General features: G+C 32.2%; 1 protein-coding gene across 4 annotated transcripts in view; it reads right to left on the bottom strand.

The window, feature by feature from the left end:
- LOC118193361 (uncharacterized) overlaps positions 1 to 15,839 on the bottom strand; it is a 281,309-nt gene that overhangs the window by 69,297 nt on the left and 196,173 nt on the right. For 3 of the 4 annotated variants that reach the window (XM_085812767.1, XM_085812763.1, XM_085812766.1), the window contains exons 2-3: positions 13,871 to 14,586; positions 6,082 to 6,123 (exon numbers count right to left, since the gene is read on the bottom strand). In XM_085812767.1, coding sequence (XP_085668893.1) covers positions 6,082 to 6,123; positions 13,871 to 14,391 — 563 coding nt within the window. In that variant the 5' untranslated portion in view covers positions 14,392 to 14,586. The remainder of the gene's footprint in view (positions 1 to 6,081; positions 6,124 to 13,870; positions 14,587 to 15,839) is intronic. The other variant, XM_085812764.1, reaches the window with a different exon arrangement.

Genomic DNA, 15,839 nt, shown 5'->3' with positions numbered 1-15,839 from the left:
TTTGTGATATATAATACACCAAATTATTTTCCTCTTAAAATTTTATTTAAGTTTCAAACGCGCAAAGTGCAATCAAGTTTCCTTAATTTCTCTGTTCACAGTTTATGGGCATGCGTGATATTAATTCGCGAAACAGGACTCTATGTAATAAAACTTCTACGGATAATAATAACATTAGATTTTTTACAGATATTAGTAATGGATAACTTTAAACAAAGCAATCCTAAGCGAACAGATCAAATTTATTAAATATTCATGGAATATGCATTTAAGGATTAGTATAATTTTCTGAAAAAATGAAACAGAATATTTTCCATTCATAACGTAATAAATTAAGTTCATTATTGTTAATTTATTCAATCCTTTTACGATTACATTCCGGTTATTAAAAAATTTAAAAAGCTGAAACATATGAAAAATATTATATTTCTTCCTTACCGGAGAAAAGTTCTATTTTTAAAATTTCTTTCGACTCGAGATAAACCTACAGAAGGGGAATAGCAGTAATTTTACTCTGCAGTGAGGAGTTAAATGGATTTCAACCTTTCTTGCTTCAAAGTAGTATTTTTATTAATAACGCATGATAATTTTAAAAATAAAATTTCGATCAAAATGTTATCAATGTTTAGATATAATAACGTAAGGGTTCTCAGCGGCGAAGAATACTGTGAAATGGGGTAAATCTCACTACCTTAGAAGGGAATTGTTCGACATCGAACTTAAACGCTAAATGAAAAATTGGTCCACAACCCGCCTCTTGTTAAATTCGCTAAAAACTGGTAGTTCGACTTCGATTCAAATCTCGGCCAATGACCGCCTGTATGGACGTTTTCGTGCTCAATGTGAACCGTCGACAGTGAAATCCATCAGGCAAATGATGATAGCGAGTTGGCGACTGATGCCTGTACATCCTATTAGCAAAAACTAACTAGTTTTTATAAGGAAATACTGTCTTTCGAATGGCTGTTATTAAAATTTATTGCAATCGTGTATTTCCTGAATCTTTCCACAGTCAAAATTCAGTTTTCTCGAATTAATTGCGAACAGTGGGAAGGAGAAATGTTAGGTTAGGTTCAATTATATGAATAAATAATTAATAATATAATTATAATCACGAGGGCAATTTGTATAAGGGGAGGGTTGCTTTCGTGAAGGTCTTTCTGATGGAAAATGGATGGTATTTACATTACATATGGAGAAAATAATCAAAACTAACCATGTAGCCAGCCCATTGTACTGGGTTTGAACCTGCGCTGAACTGCCACTCGTGGAGCGGAAAAGATAAGGGAATTATTAGCTTTCGCGTTCAGATCCCTTTCTAACACGAAGGATAGCAAGAATCATGACTATTAGCTCTAATTCAAAGGCATTTATTTTGGAAAGACTGAAGTCTTTTCTGCAGACCGGCTTAAACTAACTACGTAGACACTGCTCATGATATGTCTGATTCATTTGCTTATAAATAAGATTATTAGATTCAATTAAAAGTACAGAGTTCCAACTAATAAGGGAAATTTAGCTAATTAATGCAGCATTTTCTTTGTTCGAAACATGTTTTTAATTAACGCCAAATTTCCTGCTTAGGACAACAACTAAATATTTTCCAGAAGTCATGTGATTTAGATTTTGCCCACAGCACATTCATATTAGCTTGCCTAAGCTCACTGTGTTTTCGAAAAACATGGAAAAGCATTTGACAACATTTATTTTTCCTTTCCCATGCTCACACAATTCTCGGATATGCGTTTGTATCAAGGAGAAGGCCTTATTCGCTTTTCGTGATTTCGCAAAATCTCTCCTTTGTGGCTACAAAATGGGATACCATTAATGTAAATAAACTATGGACTCGAATAAAGAGCTTTATGCCATTCCATCTTGATGTTCTTGATATATGAGAACAAGTTCCAGTTTATGTGCAAGGTTCCTCGCACAGGACTCATTTTGCCAAAATATTTAAATTTTGCGGTTTCTTTCAACACTCACCTTTTACTACAATTTAATAAACACTATTATATGCGCCTTGTATGGATACTTCTGTACTGTACTGTACCTTTGCTTAAATCTGTTACACAGTGATTAACTAAAAATAGCGATATTTTCTCTTTTATTCTGAAATGTTAGTTTACTGTAGGCATGAAGTAAAGTTTCAGTTTTATTTAAAGACAATAACATTTTACAGTTTCTCTATATGACGATTTTTATGTATCATATGAGATAAAATTTAAAAGTTATTTAATTTGTAACCAGTTTGATCTTAATTTAAGAAAGGCTACTCGATCAAATCTTTTTGCTCACTATCATCATTAGTAATATTTATTTCATGCAGAAAAGGATGCAAGGTTAATCTAGACGCCTATACTTGTTAGTTATTAGTTATCAGAATAACACAATTAAATCTGATGTGATGATTTGAAATATATATGAATTAATCACATAGTTAACAATCTTCGTCTTAGATGTTTAAATTACATACAGATTTCATTTATTAACAAACTATATTTAGTAGAACAATGTAAACCAAAAATAATAATTTTATCAAATTTAGCTGGCGCTGAATAAAGTGTTGCAGTCTATTTCACTCTAATATCTATACGATGCAACAGTTCAAAACCAATGATTTCGTATCAGCTCAGCAATTTGGCCTTCGAGTTTTATTGAAGAGATTTGCCGACCTTGAAATATCCTGTCGAAAGACGAAGCGTATTTTAATTTAGGAAGAGAGGTGAATACCCAGAATTGTCTCATATATATGGTGTCTTGTATCCCCATGTGGTACGAAAACAACCAATATATTCCAATTGCGTGACTGCTTGGTGTGGATTCACGGCTAATTTTATTCTAGGTCCATTTTTCTTTACAAGGTTGACATCTCAAGGCCCAACAAGTTGTACCGTTAAGAATGCAAGCTACAGTGGGCATCTTGCATCTCATCTGGTTGTTATGTTGCCAGAAAAATGACGCTCAGTGTTGGAACAACAGCTCATACTGATCTACAAGCCAAAGAACAATTTCGTGACGAATTCGGTGATGACCGCGTCATCTCTCGAAGTTTCACAGGTGCTTGGTTTTCCATTTTAAGGATTCGAAAGCCTAACCTTTGGCTCGTGGAATTCATAAAAGATTTTGCTTATCACGGAAACATACTGTCTATATCAAAAGAAAAATAGTTTAGCGTCACATGTTGGATCGTCACTGATAGTTTGCTGAAGTTACTTTCTGTGATTATCGACTGCATTATATTATGCTTCCATTTTATGTATAATCGGCACAGATGGCTATTATCTGATAAAAAATTTGCTTTTCTTCGCTTACGGTGGTTGTTTTTAAAGTACCATACTTTTCCCAGTGACAAAATTTCAATTAATGTTTTGCATGATATATCTTACCTACTATGTAAATAGCAAGCTTCATCGATTTATGCTAAATAGAAAAATCTATGCTAGAGGGTTTTAAGTATAGTCCTTTTAATTACAACAATCTATATAATCACTGGATTTAAATATGAATTATTGAAACTCTAATGTTTCAGAAGCAAATGAAAAAATTGGGGAAGGGGGACAAATTACATTCATATTTATTAGTCTGTTACCCCTAAGTTAAATGAATATTATATGAACAACTCAAAGATAAATTAATGCTTCAATTTTAAGCATCATTAATATATCTAGAGTTATCTAAACTTTTAAAAGCGACTGCAATGCTATTTAAACTTCAGTATTTGCAGAAGTCGTACAGGAAACGTACCTTAACAAGAAACAAACAGGAAAATTGTATTATACAGAATGATTCAAAAGGTTTTACGTAAATTTAAAAGATAGGTCAGGATTATAAAAACAAACCAATTTTATTCATAAACGTGCAATCAGAAACACCATCTACATATGATAGAGTTACAAAGAGAATAAAAAAATAAAGGAAATAAGAGTACAGAGCATTTATTAGACATGTATATCGTATGTCTGGTTCTCTAATTATATCACTCACCGCAGTATAAAAATTTGCTTGCTGAAACTCGGAAAGAAAAAGAATGGTATACATTTGTATTGTTTCCCTAGTTGATTTTAGGTGATTGGTTTTTCACTATTAGAAGTTGAACGTAGCCGGTAGCTGCTATTTTTACGTCAAACATGTTTGCACTTGTCGTCTCATTTTGTCAAAAATTTGCATTATGCCTTTTCTTTTAAAATCGTAGCATGGGAGCTAACATGTGGAACACTCCAATAGAAATCTAGTAGAAAGTTATCGAAAGAATGTAATCTTTCTAGAACCAAGGAATGGCCAACTTCATGTAATACCATTTATAATAAAAATACTTACGGAAAAGCGTATGGAAATAAATACTTTTGGTCATATTGTAGCTTAAGAACGAATACAGTTTTCTGCAAGTTAATACAACATCTGCAGATTTTGTAAGCCAACGATGTTCTGTAGAGGCTACGCACACAAAGCTTTTGAGGTAACCACAGGGAAAAAAATGCGCACATGGCAGGCGATCGTAGTGGCCAAGCGACTAGTCCACAGTGATAAATATATGCAGCAGGAAAGGGGCTGTAGAAATACTTATAAATTCCAGGTTGAAATGGGTGATAACCCTATATGATATGGGGCTGAAACTATATGCGTCGGCGCATAGATGAAGGTACATTATGCAGAAGAAGGTATTGCTCAAATAACGAGTAAACGATCTTAAATAATCAACATGCAGTCAGACATTTTTGTGCAGTGTGGGAGCTTGATGCTCATCGTTCTTCATATGCTGCCCACACATGCACGTTATGAACATTAAGCTTCATCGGTGAAGTGAATAGAGGCTCTAATTTCTGATTGTGCGACACGCTGCAGCAAAGACTATAGTGCTGAACATAATTTTCTACCTTTAATGGTCAGGCCCATTGCATACAAAGAAAATCTAAGTCCTTCTCATGAGATATTCGTCACATGTTGGATTGGAGTGATGGTATGTGACAGATTCATGCACTTGTACATAGATTGCTTTGAATTCGATCTATGACCGTAATAGGCACGCGGTCATTCGATCATGACTACAACAGCTGTTAATGTCTGCAGATCCAGTTTCTCACAATCTGTGATACGAATGCGCAAGCGGCTTGACGAAGGAACGCGAGTCACAATACAGTTGCAACCATTTACCCAAAAGAAAAGTGAACATTGACCACTTCATTATTACCGTTTCTATGAATCCCACTCCTTCAGGCTTAGTGATTTGAATGACAATGAACCTCACGCTGTCCATCGCAGTTTCTGGCAAATGGGACCCTCTCAGTACAATCAAGTGGCGTTTCCAGTTTCATGTGCCTGCGCGAAAGTGGATTATATTTGAACTCCTGACTTATCTTCATAAATTGTTCAAGACCCTTTGAATCACTAGTATTCAAAAGTTCACAGATGAAAAAAGATAAAATGATATCAATAAACTTGAATGAAAATATTGTCTTTCTAAAGTATAATTTAATTTAGATGCATGAAATTATATTAAAAAATCAGATACACCCTTATGTTATCAAACTAATTCTAACATTAAACAGTAAGGGAACTTTATTATCAGTTTTTACATCTATTAAATTCATCAATGATAATAAAAAAGGCATCTCTAAAAAAAGTCTTTTTTCCCCCACTGTTTTAAAATAGCTGTTTATTCGAAAAACAAACCATTTCTTCTAAACCTCAATAGCTCTCTGAATTCATAAATTTCTATGCACTTTTTACTGAAGGAAAAATAACTTACAACTGAACAATATTGAAATGTACACATACACAAAGAATATTCTTAAAATAATATAAAAACAACAACAGATAAAAGTTATAAGAATAAATAGTATCACTCATTTATCGATAAAAAATCACATCATAAATTTAAAATAAAATTTAAAAAACATGAAACACGAAACAAACATATATGCAGGATATATAGGTGTCTACCGAATTAAGGTTCAGGATCAAGAATAGATAACGTGAGGATCACAGATAATAGTATTTGTTTGACCAAAATAGGATGGGAAATGTGTTGGGAAGGAAAGATGACAAAACATCACATTTCATGCATTTTTCATGCTAACTTACGTGGACTTCTGCTCTGAACAACTACTATCGGACGCTTCGCGGCTGAAATCAAGAACAAAGGGAATAATTTAGTATCATATTTGTATAAACGGAATAAATTATGTCTCTGACTTCTCTGAATGATGCATGGATGTATTTCAATTTAAGCTAACAAAATTAGCTATTATTTAAAATTTCTAAACAGATCATTTTCATATGCCGAACTTTTCCCCCAACATGTGGTTTTTAAAGATTTTTGAGCTTAAAAAATAAAGTATAATTAAAGAATGCAAACTGCATTACCTATATTTTCAGGAAATATACTTACGTGATTTTATATTTTTAAACTTTAAACTGCTGTATTTGAACTAAGTTTTGTGAAATGAGATTTTGAAATAAATTGTAGTATGACAGATTAGGTTCTAAACCACAAACTGCAGTTTATTTCCTTTTTGCAGGTAAACACATGTAATGAAGAAATAAACTGAAATCATCAGACAGAAATAAAGAATCCAGAAATTTCTAGACTGGCAAGACCTTTTGCTTCATAGAATACATGTTGTTGATCACAGCCTCAAAGATTCCAACGGTTAAATAAAAGTACTTCAGAGAAATTTTTCCTGTCAAAGTGACATTACAAAAAAGTCAGTAGTCACGTTCTTCGAAGACCAGTCCTTTCCCGATGCATATGAGGATGACAAATTTATCTCTCTCGATTAAATATGTTTCCTATGTTTTTGTACAGCTGAAAATTGTTTTATTTTATAACACATACTGACATCTTAATTTTAGAAAACAGACACTTATAATATGACGTTGAATTTTTTTTAAATTTTCACTTTTCAAACATTTGATGGTGTAGAACAATTTACATCAGCTTTCTAGTGAAAAAGCTTGAAGAAGGGATACTGTAGTTCAGTGATGCTAAGCAGAACAGTATCCAATCCAAAGCACTTAAAAATGATGGTAATTACGGATCAGGTATTACCACTTATTAAATACTACATCTGAAAAGTTTCAAGCAACTAGTAATGGGTTTGAAGTGAAAGAACATTATTTAGAAGATAAGCGTCCATATTGTCAGTTTTTTGAAGATTTACGCAAGGGAAAAATAACCAGAAATGAAATCATATATTAGAAGAGAAAATTACATGTAAATGTCACTCTAAATCCTCACTGCAAATCCATCTCCAAGGTAAAAGGTATTCACCTACTTAAGAATATCAATTAAAAATTTTATTGTGATGAATAAAATACAGCATGTAGTGACAACAATAATAATGTTTGTCATCCTGAATACAATCTCTTTTGAATAGAAGTTTGCTAGAAAGAGCATGCCCTGCTGAAAACATTATTAATTTGGTGGCTGGTAATCAACAACAGAGACAGATAATTCTGAAATTATCCCTAGATTAATGAATAGCTTCTACTGATAACACCAAAATATAGAAAATCACAGCTCCGGATAAATTATTCGTTACGGACATCAAACAGACTGATTCCAATGGAGAAATTACAGACATCAAAACATCAACGGAAACAAAGCTAAAAGGACTGGGTCAGAAAATTCCAGAACTACTAAGAGATCTTGCTGCTGCGCCGAATGTAATTTATGCCGTAAATGTTCTGCTATTAAACTGTACGATGGAAAAACTATCTTTAAGTTTTCAAGGCTCAGCTCGAAATAATAGTAAAAGCAAATTTTTGGAACCCATTTATTAACAAATTTAAGCTGACCATGGCACTATAGTAAAACATTACTACCAATATGTGTGTGGTATTTCAAATGCAGAAGAAGGTAGATTCCAAAACTATAAACCTGCTCCCGTTTCCAAAAGACTAAACTAAGGAATTGAATTGCTAAACGATTATCACAAACTCCAAGTACGTTTACGATATGAGAAAAAGAGCTGTGTGCATGTACACAGTCTAAACTGTTGATGCGTCTTATTTGAATTGTGATAGCTCAAGCTGAGATCACTTGGACCATGCAATATACTAAGACACATTTTAATGCTTCATGAAAGCAGTTGTATGAGGATAGTCTAAAGAAACATGTTTCGTACATTTAATTAGTGTTATAATAGTGAGATGGCGTTTTCCAAGAATACCATGAGAACTGCAAAAAGAGTGACTGAAGGGGTAGTCAATTTCTTTCACTCAAACTACCATTTGATTGTAATTCCCTTTACACGTATGTAAGCATCCTGAGAAGATCAAAGTTGTTTGAGACTAATATATTAAGGATAAAGAGACAACGGTAAATTCCTTAATCTTTGCGGATATTGTAGTTAGATCTGTCATAAGTATTTATATTGACTGCAACTCTGCCCCAGTTTTGGCTTTTATCAACTTGAACACGGCTTCATTTTCAGTACCAGTACCAATACCAGTAATGATGAACAGGAGCAGATGTTATTACAAGAAATAAACAATGAATAATGCATCATTACGAATTTCTGCAAGAATTTTCAAAATTTTATCGATTGAATTATTTGGATTATGGCAACCGCTCGGCTGCTGGGGAGCCCAGAATCTGATCAAACTATTATTCACTAGGAAGGAGATGTTAAACATCGTAAAAACTGTGCATTATTAGTTCTGCGATTCGTAAATTTTGCATAGCTCTCGAAGATGCTTATACACTTTCGAAAATTGCAATGACTCAACTAGTTTGTTTGTATTGCGATTTCTGGTGTAAGCCTTTACAAGGTTATCTGCGCCAATCCAATGTAAATGACTCATCTAAAAGTATCTGAGTTACATAGATGTGGCATGCATATTCGCACCACAGAAATATTCTTGTATAAGAATATAAATGCTATTTCAAGATGACCACACGAGTAAAAATATAAAACTAGTTTATGAATTAATCAAAACTTCGGATACGTGGTTCCCATGATTTTTGCTCAGTGCGGCAGAAAGACCTGTCAAACAACTAAAATCCATGAAAGCTAAATAGAGAATCCATGAAGCTAAACAAAGACTCTAAACTGCAAACGGAATTCAAATGAAAAGAGATAACTAGCTGGAAAAAAGTCACAAGTACTTTTATGAGACCAATGACAGAATAGTGCCGCGCTCTCTGGTATTTTCTATACTCATGAAAGAGAATTCTCATTAAAAAAATCAAGGATGTTTGACATTAGTATGTTGAGTACGTAGAATAAATATCTTAAAGATATCTAGGTACAAGTTATAATTATTGTTGCGATGATATGATGGTATATTAAAGATATCTAGGTACAAGTTATAATTATTGTTGCAATGATGTGATGGTATATTAAAGATATCTTGGTACAAGTTATAATTATTGTTGCGATGATGTGATGCTATATTAAAGATATCTAGGTACAAGTTATAATTATTGTTGCGATGATGTGATGGTATATTAAAGATATCTTGGTACAAGTTATAATTATTGTTGCGATGATGTGATGGTATATTAAAGATATCTAGGTACAAGTTATAATTATTGTTGCGATGATGATGATGTAATGGTATATTAAAGATATCTAGGTACAAGTTATAATTATTGTTGCGATGATGTGATGGTATCAATATTACTGCTAAATTCAATTAAAAACTTGTAAGACTTGTGTTCTATTAAATTTCTGGTGCAGCAACTTAGATAAAACAAAGATTCCTCCCGATTTTTAGCCTTTTAGGACCAAAATGGAAAGGTTTCTCTGTTTTCTGGAAACTGATTTCTAGATCATGTAATGTTTGGTACATTCACAGTATGAAAGTATGGACAGTATTATTTAAATTCTGCAAATAATTAAATATGTGTACAATGTTTACAATGTTTTAAACTGCAGCACATAAAATTTCATGCGTATTGAAATTTCTGCTTCGTTATAGCCCATTTGTACTAGTAGATGTCTCTAACTACTAAATACTCCCAGTAGTAGCAATAAGAATTGACATAACTGAATGCCGTTGTTAATTAATTGTTTTTTTTTTTTTACTCGTATCTTGTTTAAAGTTTCAGAAAGAAATCATGACAATGAAAATTTATGAGGTACCATCTCTCTCTGGTTTTGAAAGGCTCATATAATCATGTCTTTCTCATAATTTTCCCCAAGATGCCAAAATAAAGTAGAGACCGCTTTAACTTGACATGATTAAATAGTTACTTGATGCAGCCAGACGTCTACATGGAGATGTCATAGAGAATTATCGCTAGTATTCTAAGGGTGAGAACATTTTCTGCGAGAATTTTACATCCTTTTTACAAACAATTTTTAACAGAATAAATATTGTTAGTTTCTTTTCGGCAACAAAGATTTTTTTTAGAGCCTCAGGTATAATATGCTAATCAGAATTGCTGTTACTGATGATTCTGCATCATTCTGTCATAGTTTTGATTAAATAAAATTCTAGTGCTATTCGAGTCACCATTCAGAAGATACTGTTACATAAAACTACAGGTTTAACTTCAAATTGAAAACTTAAAACTTGCTAAAAATCTTACATTCTGATTTTGAGAAATATTTAGAAATGTATTATTTAAACATGGTCGTTACACATTGTATACCTGTGAATGTTTCGAGACTTGTGTGTTAGTATGCCAAGCAGTAGAAGATGTTCTGAGTGCATTAACGAGGATTTGCGTATAAAATATTAGCAAATGTATTTAAAATGTATATTTAAACTATATAGAGAGTCAGAAACAGCAAGAATAAGTGAATATTAGTACAGGAAATACATTTTGCCAAGGACAAGCATTTAACACTTTTCTAATTCAAAGCTCCTCGATGTAGATATTTTAAACAAAATGTCACAGGAGTTTTAAAGTATAGTTAATGAAAATGAGCAATTAACAAATAAAACAACGAACGTTGGAATGATTACCATATTTTAAAATTCAAAATTAATCAAAAATTAGAAAAGGTAAATTGAATGTCCTCAGTCAAACACCAGAAAAACTGCACAAATTACGAAATTATGGTTATCATTTAATAATTAAAATATAAATTTACACGATATTTCAAATTAAATTCCGTAATATTTCAAATTAAAATTGCAAAAAAATGTAAACCATATTAGATTTATTTCTTTAAATAGTGTTACATTTCTTAACATCTGACATTTCATAAAATATATTTCCTTGAAGGTTTATAAATCCCACAAAGGGAAATGTAAAATATGATAATATTTACCACTTTGGGAAAACATTCAGTGACATGATTATTTGTGTGGATGTATAGTATGTGTATATATTTTGAGCTCTAAGTTCTGTTACATATTTAAACTTTTTCACATGCTTGTATTGCAAAGGATGGCTATAATTTCAAGAAGATTTAACATTTAAATGACTTCTCAATGCATTAATAATATAAAATAATGTATGAATTGAAAGTCGTTTCAATTTTTAACAAGCTTTAAAAATAATTTTAAGTACTAATTGATTACCTTGCGCACGAGTTCGAATTTTCTGCCATTTAATTCAAAGTTATCTTTTTCATACTCCAACTTCGGCTTACCGAAGTTCCACTACACTTTTTATTCGTAAATTTATTGTAATAATATAAAATTACTGCTGCTATAAATTCATTAGAAATAAATAAAATAATTTTCGGTTTAAAATGAATAAAATTATTTTTGGCTTATAAATCTACTTTAAGTATAGCTATGAATACATTTCTATTTTGAAGCAATCATAAATTAGTTTACGCAGTCTTAAAATGATCAGCACGCTCTTCCAAAAATTTTCCCGTAAGGTTTCAAGAAGTAAAAGGCGTTATCTCTGTATAACATTTTCGTGATTAACTAAACGTCGAACGCCTTTTGCAAGAATGAGGTCGGAAAAAATTGCATGATGGGACGTACTGCAATTTATTTCTAGTTTTTATAAACTAGTTCAAAACCGAAAGTAATAGGTGTAGGTTGCAATGCAAGCGTATTTGAAATATCGTAGAAATTTACACTTCTGAAAGCGATATGATGCACATAACTTAGTAGCATATTAATAAGCAATATGAAACAATCTCTCATTAATTTAACAAAGAGATCAATTGTTAATGACTTAGTTTAATAAAAGGGTCAAGAAATTAATAAGCTGATTATCAGTTTGCAACAGAAGTGCAGTGCTAGCATAAGAGAATCCGAATTCTATATTTTTATTAAATTCTAAAATGTATAAAATGAAAATTCCGAATCTTGATATTTTATATTTAAGAAAACTCAGTTGAAGCACTAAATTTATAAAGCAAAAATCTTGAATAATGTAAATTTTTCTTAAGCTACATAACGGAAACTGTGTTGTGGATTTCCTGACCTATATTGTTGGAAATTATTGAGTTCTACAATATGGTAATCTCGTGGAAAAGAAATTTAAGAGATGCGATCATATTTGTTAAATAATTAATCTTAGAGTATACAATCAATTTTGCAGCGGTCTCGTATCAAAACTGGAATTACTCTAGTATGTAAAGGGAAACGGATATGGAAAACTGTTTCCTTCTGGCAAATGTTTTCCTAACAGAATGGATTTTAACGAGCATTATACGAAAAATGTTAAAGAAGTATGCTGCGAACAAAAAGGCAGGTAAAATTAATTAATTAATTAAAGAGCTTCTTCGCGAATTATCAATTTCACCTAATCAATTACCTAAAGAAAACAAATGTCTGACTTCACAGATTGAAAAATAAGGTAAATTTTTACTATCATCTTCAAATGAAAAAATAAATAAATAAATAAATGCTTGAAATGAATTTAAAATAAGAAGCTTTAACCCGTGTTAGTGCGCTAATTTCACAAAAGTATAACTTCTTAAGCTATCTCTGTCTCGTAACTGAACTTGAGTTTGCTATACATTCAAAAGCTGAAATCATAAACAACAGGAATAAAGCAGACTACTCCACCATGATAGCAGAACTTTTCTGGCTGAGTAATTGCAGAATATCATCTCTTTGTCAGCGAATACAACCGTCGTTCGTTCATTAACCCTCTGGCTGCTCAATCTGTGGACCGAAATCGCTTCCTTTCTTTCTAGAAAATATTTTTTATATAGATTTTTATCATGAGAAACTAAGTTGCCAGAAAAACCAATCTCAGATGTTATTAAAAAAAAACTTTTTTAAAAATAAATTTCAGTCAAATTATAGTTAATTTCTATTTATTGCATAATATCAAAAATTAAAATTTAAGAATATAAAGCGCTGAGGGAAAAATACCTTAAAAATGCAGTTTTAACATGATAGAGTTCAAACTTCACAGTCTTTGCACCAGATTCAATAAAACTAATTAATAATCAGTTTAATTATTAATCTAATCAATAATTCAATAATTTAATTAAATAATCAGGGTTAATCGCTGAACGTTTTCTAGCAGCCATTTCTGTAAGAAAAAAGCGGCAAAAAGTGAAGTTTGAGCGCTAATACCACGTGCCTTCAAATGCCGCAATTTAGTAGACAACTTAACGATATCTGTTGGCCAAAACGTAAACTAAACACCTAATACTGTATATAATTTGTTTCAATGGTTAAACGGGGAAAAAACGGGATGTGCTCCTCAATAAAGGAAGAAAAACATGGGCCCACGGAAATCGCGGGATGAGCAAATTTTCCTACATTTGAGTTGCCCGTGGAAATCACGGGATGATCAGCCAGAGGGTTAATAGTTAATATTCGGTTATTATTCAAAGTTTAACATTTTAAGCAAATGTTTGTGTTACACTGTCAAATATACCACAATTCATTTAATTAATGAGATTGTAAAATTAATAACTGATAGAATCACAGAATCGTATATGCATTTCGGTAAGCATATTCGAGCACGAACATGTTCCTACCTTCAACCTACCTCAGGCACTTCCGGTGATTATTGACAGGCAGGCTCACCTCGTCGCTGGACTTTGAAGTACCGTTGAGTTTTTCGCTATTGCTAAAGGGTCCTTCTGCAGACCCATAATTATGTCCTTCAGACCATACGCCATTTTTGTGATTGGCTAGTTCTGCTTCTAATTCAGCTTTTTCACCAAGTCCTGTTTTTTCTTCAGTATAAGACGGTGGCATAGTTGCCAGAGGAATACTCTCTCGATCCCCCACTGACTGCGGACTATTGGAGGCACTTTTTTTTACGCGCACTCTACCAGTAGTGAAACTAATGACAGCATCCTCAGGGATAGTGATATGAGTACCATCGGAGCCATTTACTACTTTCCTATCGATGTCATCTACGGGAACGTAATGATGCAACCGCGTGTCGAGTGGTTTTTGAATAGAGTCCGTTTTGAGTCGATGTTCCCGTTCTTCCATGTTTGATTTCTTAACGTCGTTTTCCTCTTCGTCTAAAACAATCACTGCTGTGCCGTTTACATTCATGTGCCCGTTGGTCTCTTCATGAGCGTGGCCGTTAGGTAAAGGCGAGTCATCCCTCGGTCTGTGGCTGTTTTCGGTGACCACGACTCGAAGGCGATCATCATCGTTCCCAGATTCTTCTTCCTCTTCTGCTTGCTGATCAAGATGGTAGCCTTCGTTGTCGTAACCGTTGAGTCGGTTATCTTTCTCCTCACGGACCTGAAAAAGTAATAGAAATTATTAGAGAAATTACATTAAATGCAGAAGCATGAGAAAATTCTCTAGTTTCAACAAAAAAAAATAACTGAAACTTTAATGAATCTGCTATAAATTCGAGAATTTAATAAAGAAACAAATTTACAACTTAAAAAGGTTAAAAAAGTAACTGAACTTTCAACAAACCTGATACAAAAATTCGATAATTTAGCAAAAAAAAAAAAAAAAAAAAAAAAAGAAGAGGCAAAGGGACGATACATTTTTCATCAAATATTGGCATAAATAACACATACTCAATAAAAAATATCCTTCATAATAACGGGTTTAAATCATAATAACGGACAAGATTCAGATGACGAAAATTTCTATGCGAGCAAAATTAGCGAAGTGAACATTATGTGTTGATATTTAAGTACTTTCAAAGGCTTGAAAACGTCAGCCTAAATCCTTACGTTTTGTTTCAAAACTTTGATTCACATTTTTCTTCAAAATAATCCCGAATATTTAGCTTTCAGAGTCTTTGCATTATATTTAACAATGCAATTTTGCCTGTATTAAGTATTACAGCAGTAATTGCTACTGTTAAGTAGCTTATAACTTTAGATGCCATTTATTGAACTTCAATTAAATTTCATTTTTTCTAAAAAAAAAGAAAAATAAATCAAATAAAAGTTTTTCACTAAAAGATACAATAAAAGCATTTCGGAAACTAGAGTAAGCACTAAAAGCTACCAGATAAAAAAAAAACATCTTTTGTTGCAAAGGTGGAATTCTAGTTCTCACTCTCAGTTGTAAATGCAGATTACTTGCGTAAATTATCAGCTTCCAACTGCGTAAATACTTAAGGATTATATAATAACACTTTTACCAAAGTGAACAAATCTACAGCAATTTTCGTACAATTCTGTAAGATTTAATATTAAGTTCGAGTAAGCTTCCTGAAAAGCTGCATTGCAATCGAGCTGCATGTTAGCACAGGAAAAAAATGACGTATGAATAAACGTATGGTATTTAAACGTTTGTTTTAATTCAATTTTTTTACTATGATTTTAGCCTTTTACACGCATTGAGAAGCTAACTATTTATATTTTATATATTTTTGAAAAACTATCCGTAACTGAAAAAACTGGTCATAAAACATGATAAATCTGTAGCAATCAAACACTTGTGATAAACTTCACGGCTAGAAAATGCATGAAATATAACGAAATTTGGGCGAAAAAGAATGCTCATATTGAAACTCTTCTACTTAATTT

The sequence above is a fragment of the Stegodyphus dumicola genome, chromosome 3 (genome assembly GCF_044657685.1).
Source record: "Stegodyphus dumicola isolate Sdum_Otavi_A_Nest chromosome 3, ASM4465768v1".
NCBI classification, from domain to species: domain Eukaryota; kingdom Metazoa; phylum Arthropoda; class Arachnida; order Araneae; family Eresidae; genus Stegodyphus; species Stegodyphus dumicola.
Note: the sequence above shows the minus strand (reverse complement) of the source record. Positions and strands in the feature narration are given on the sequence as shown.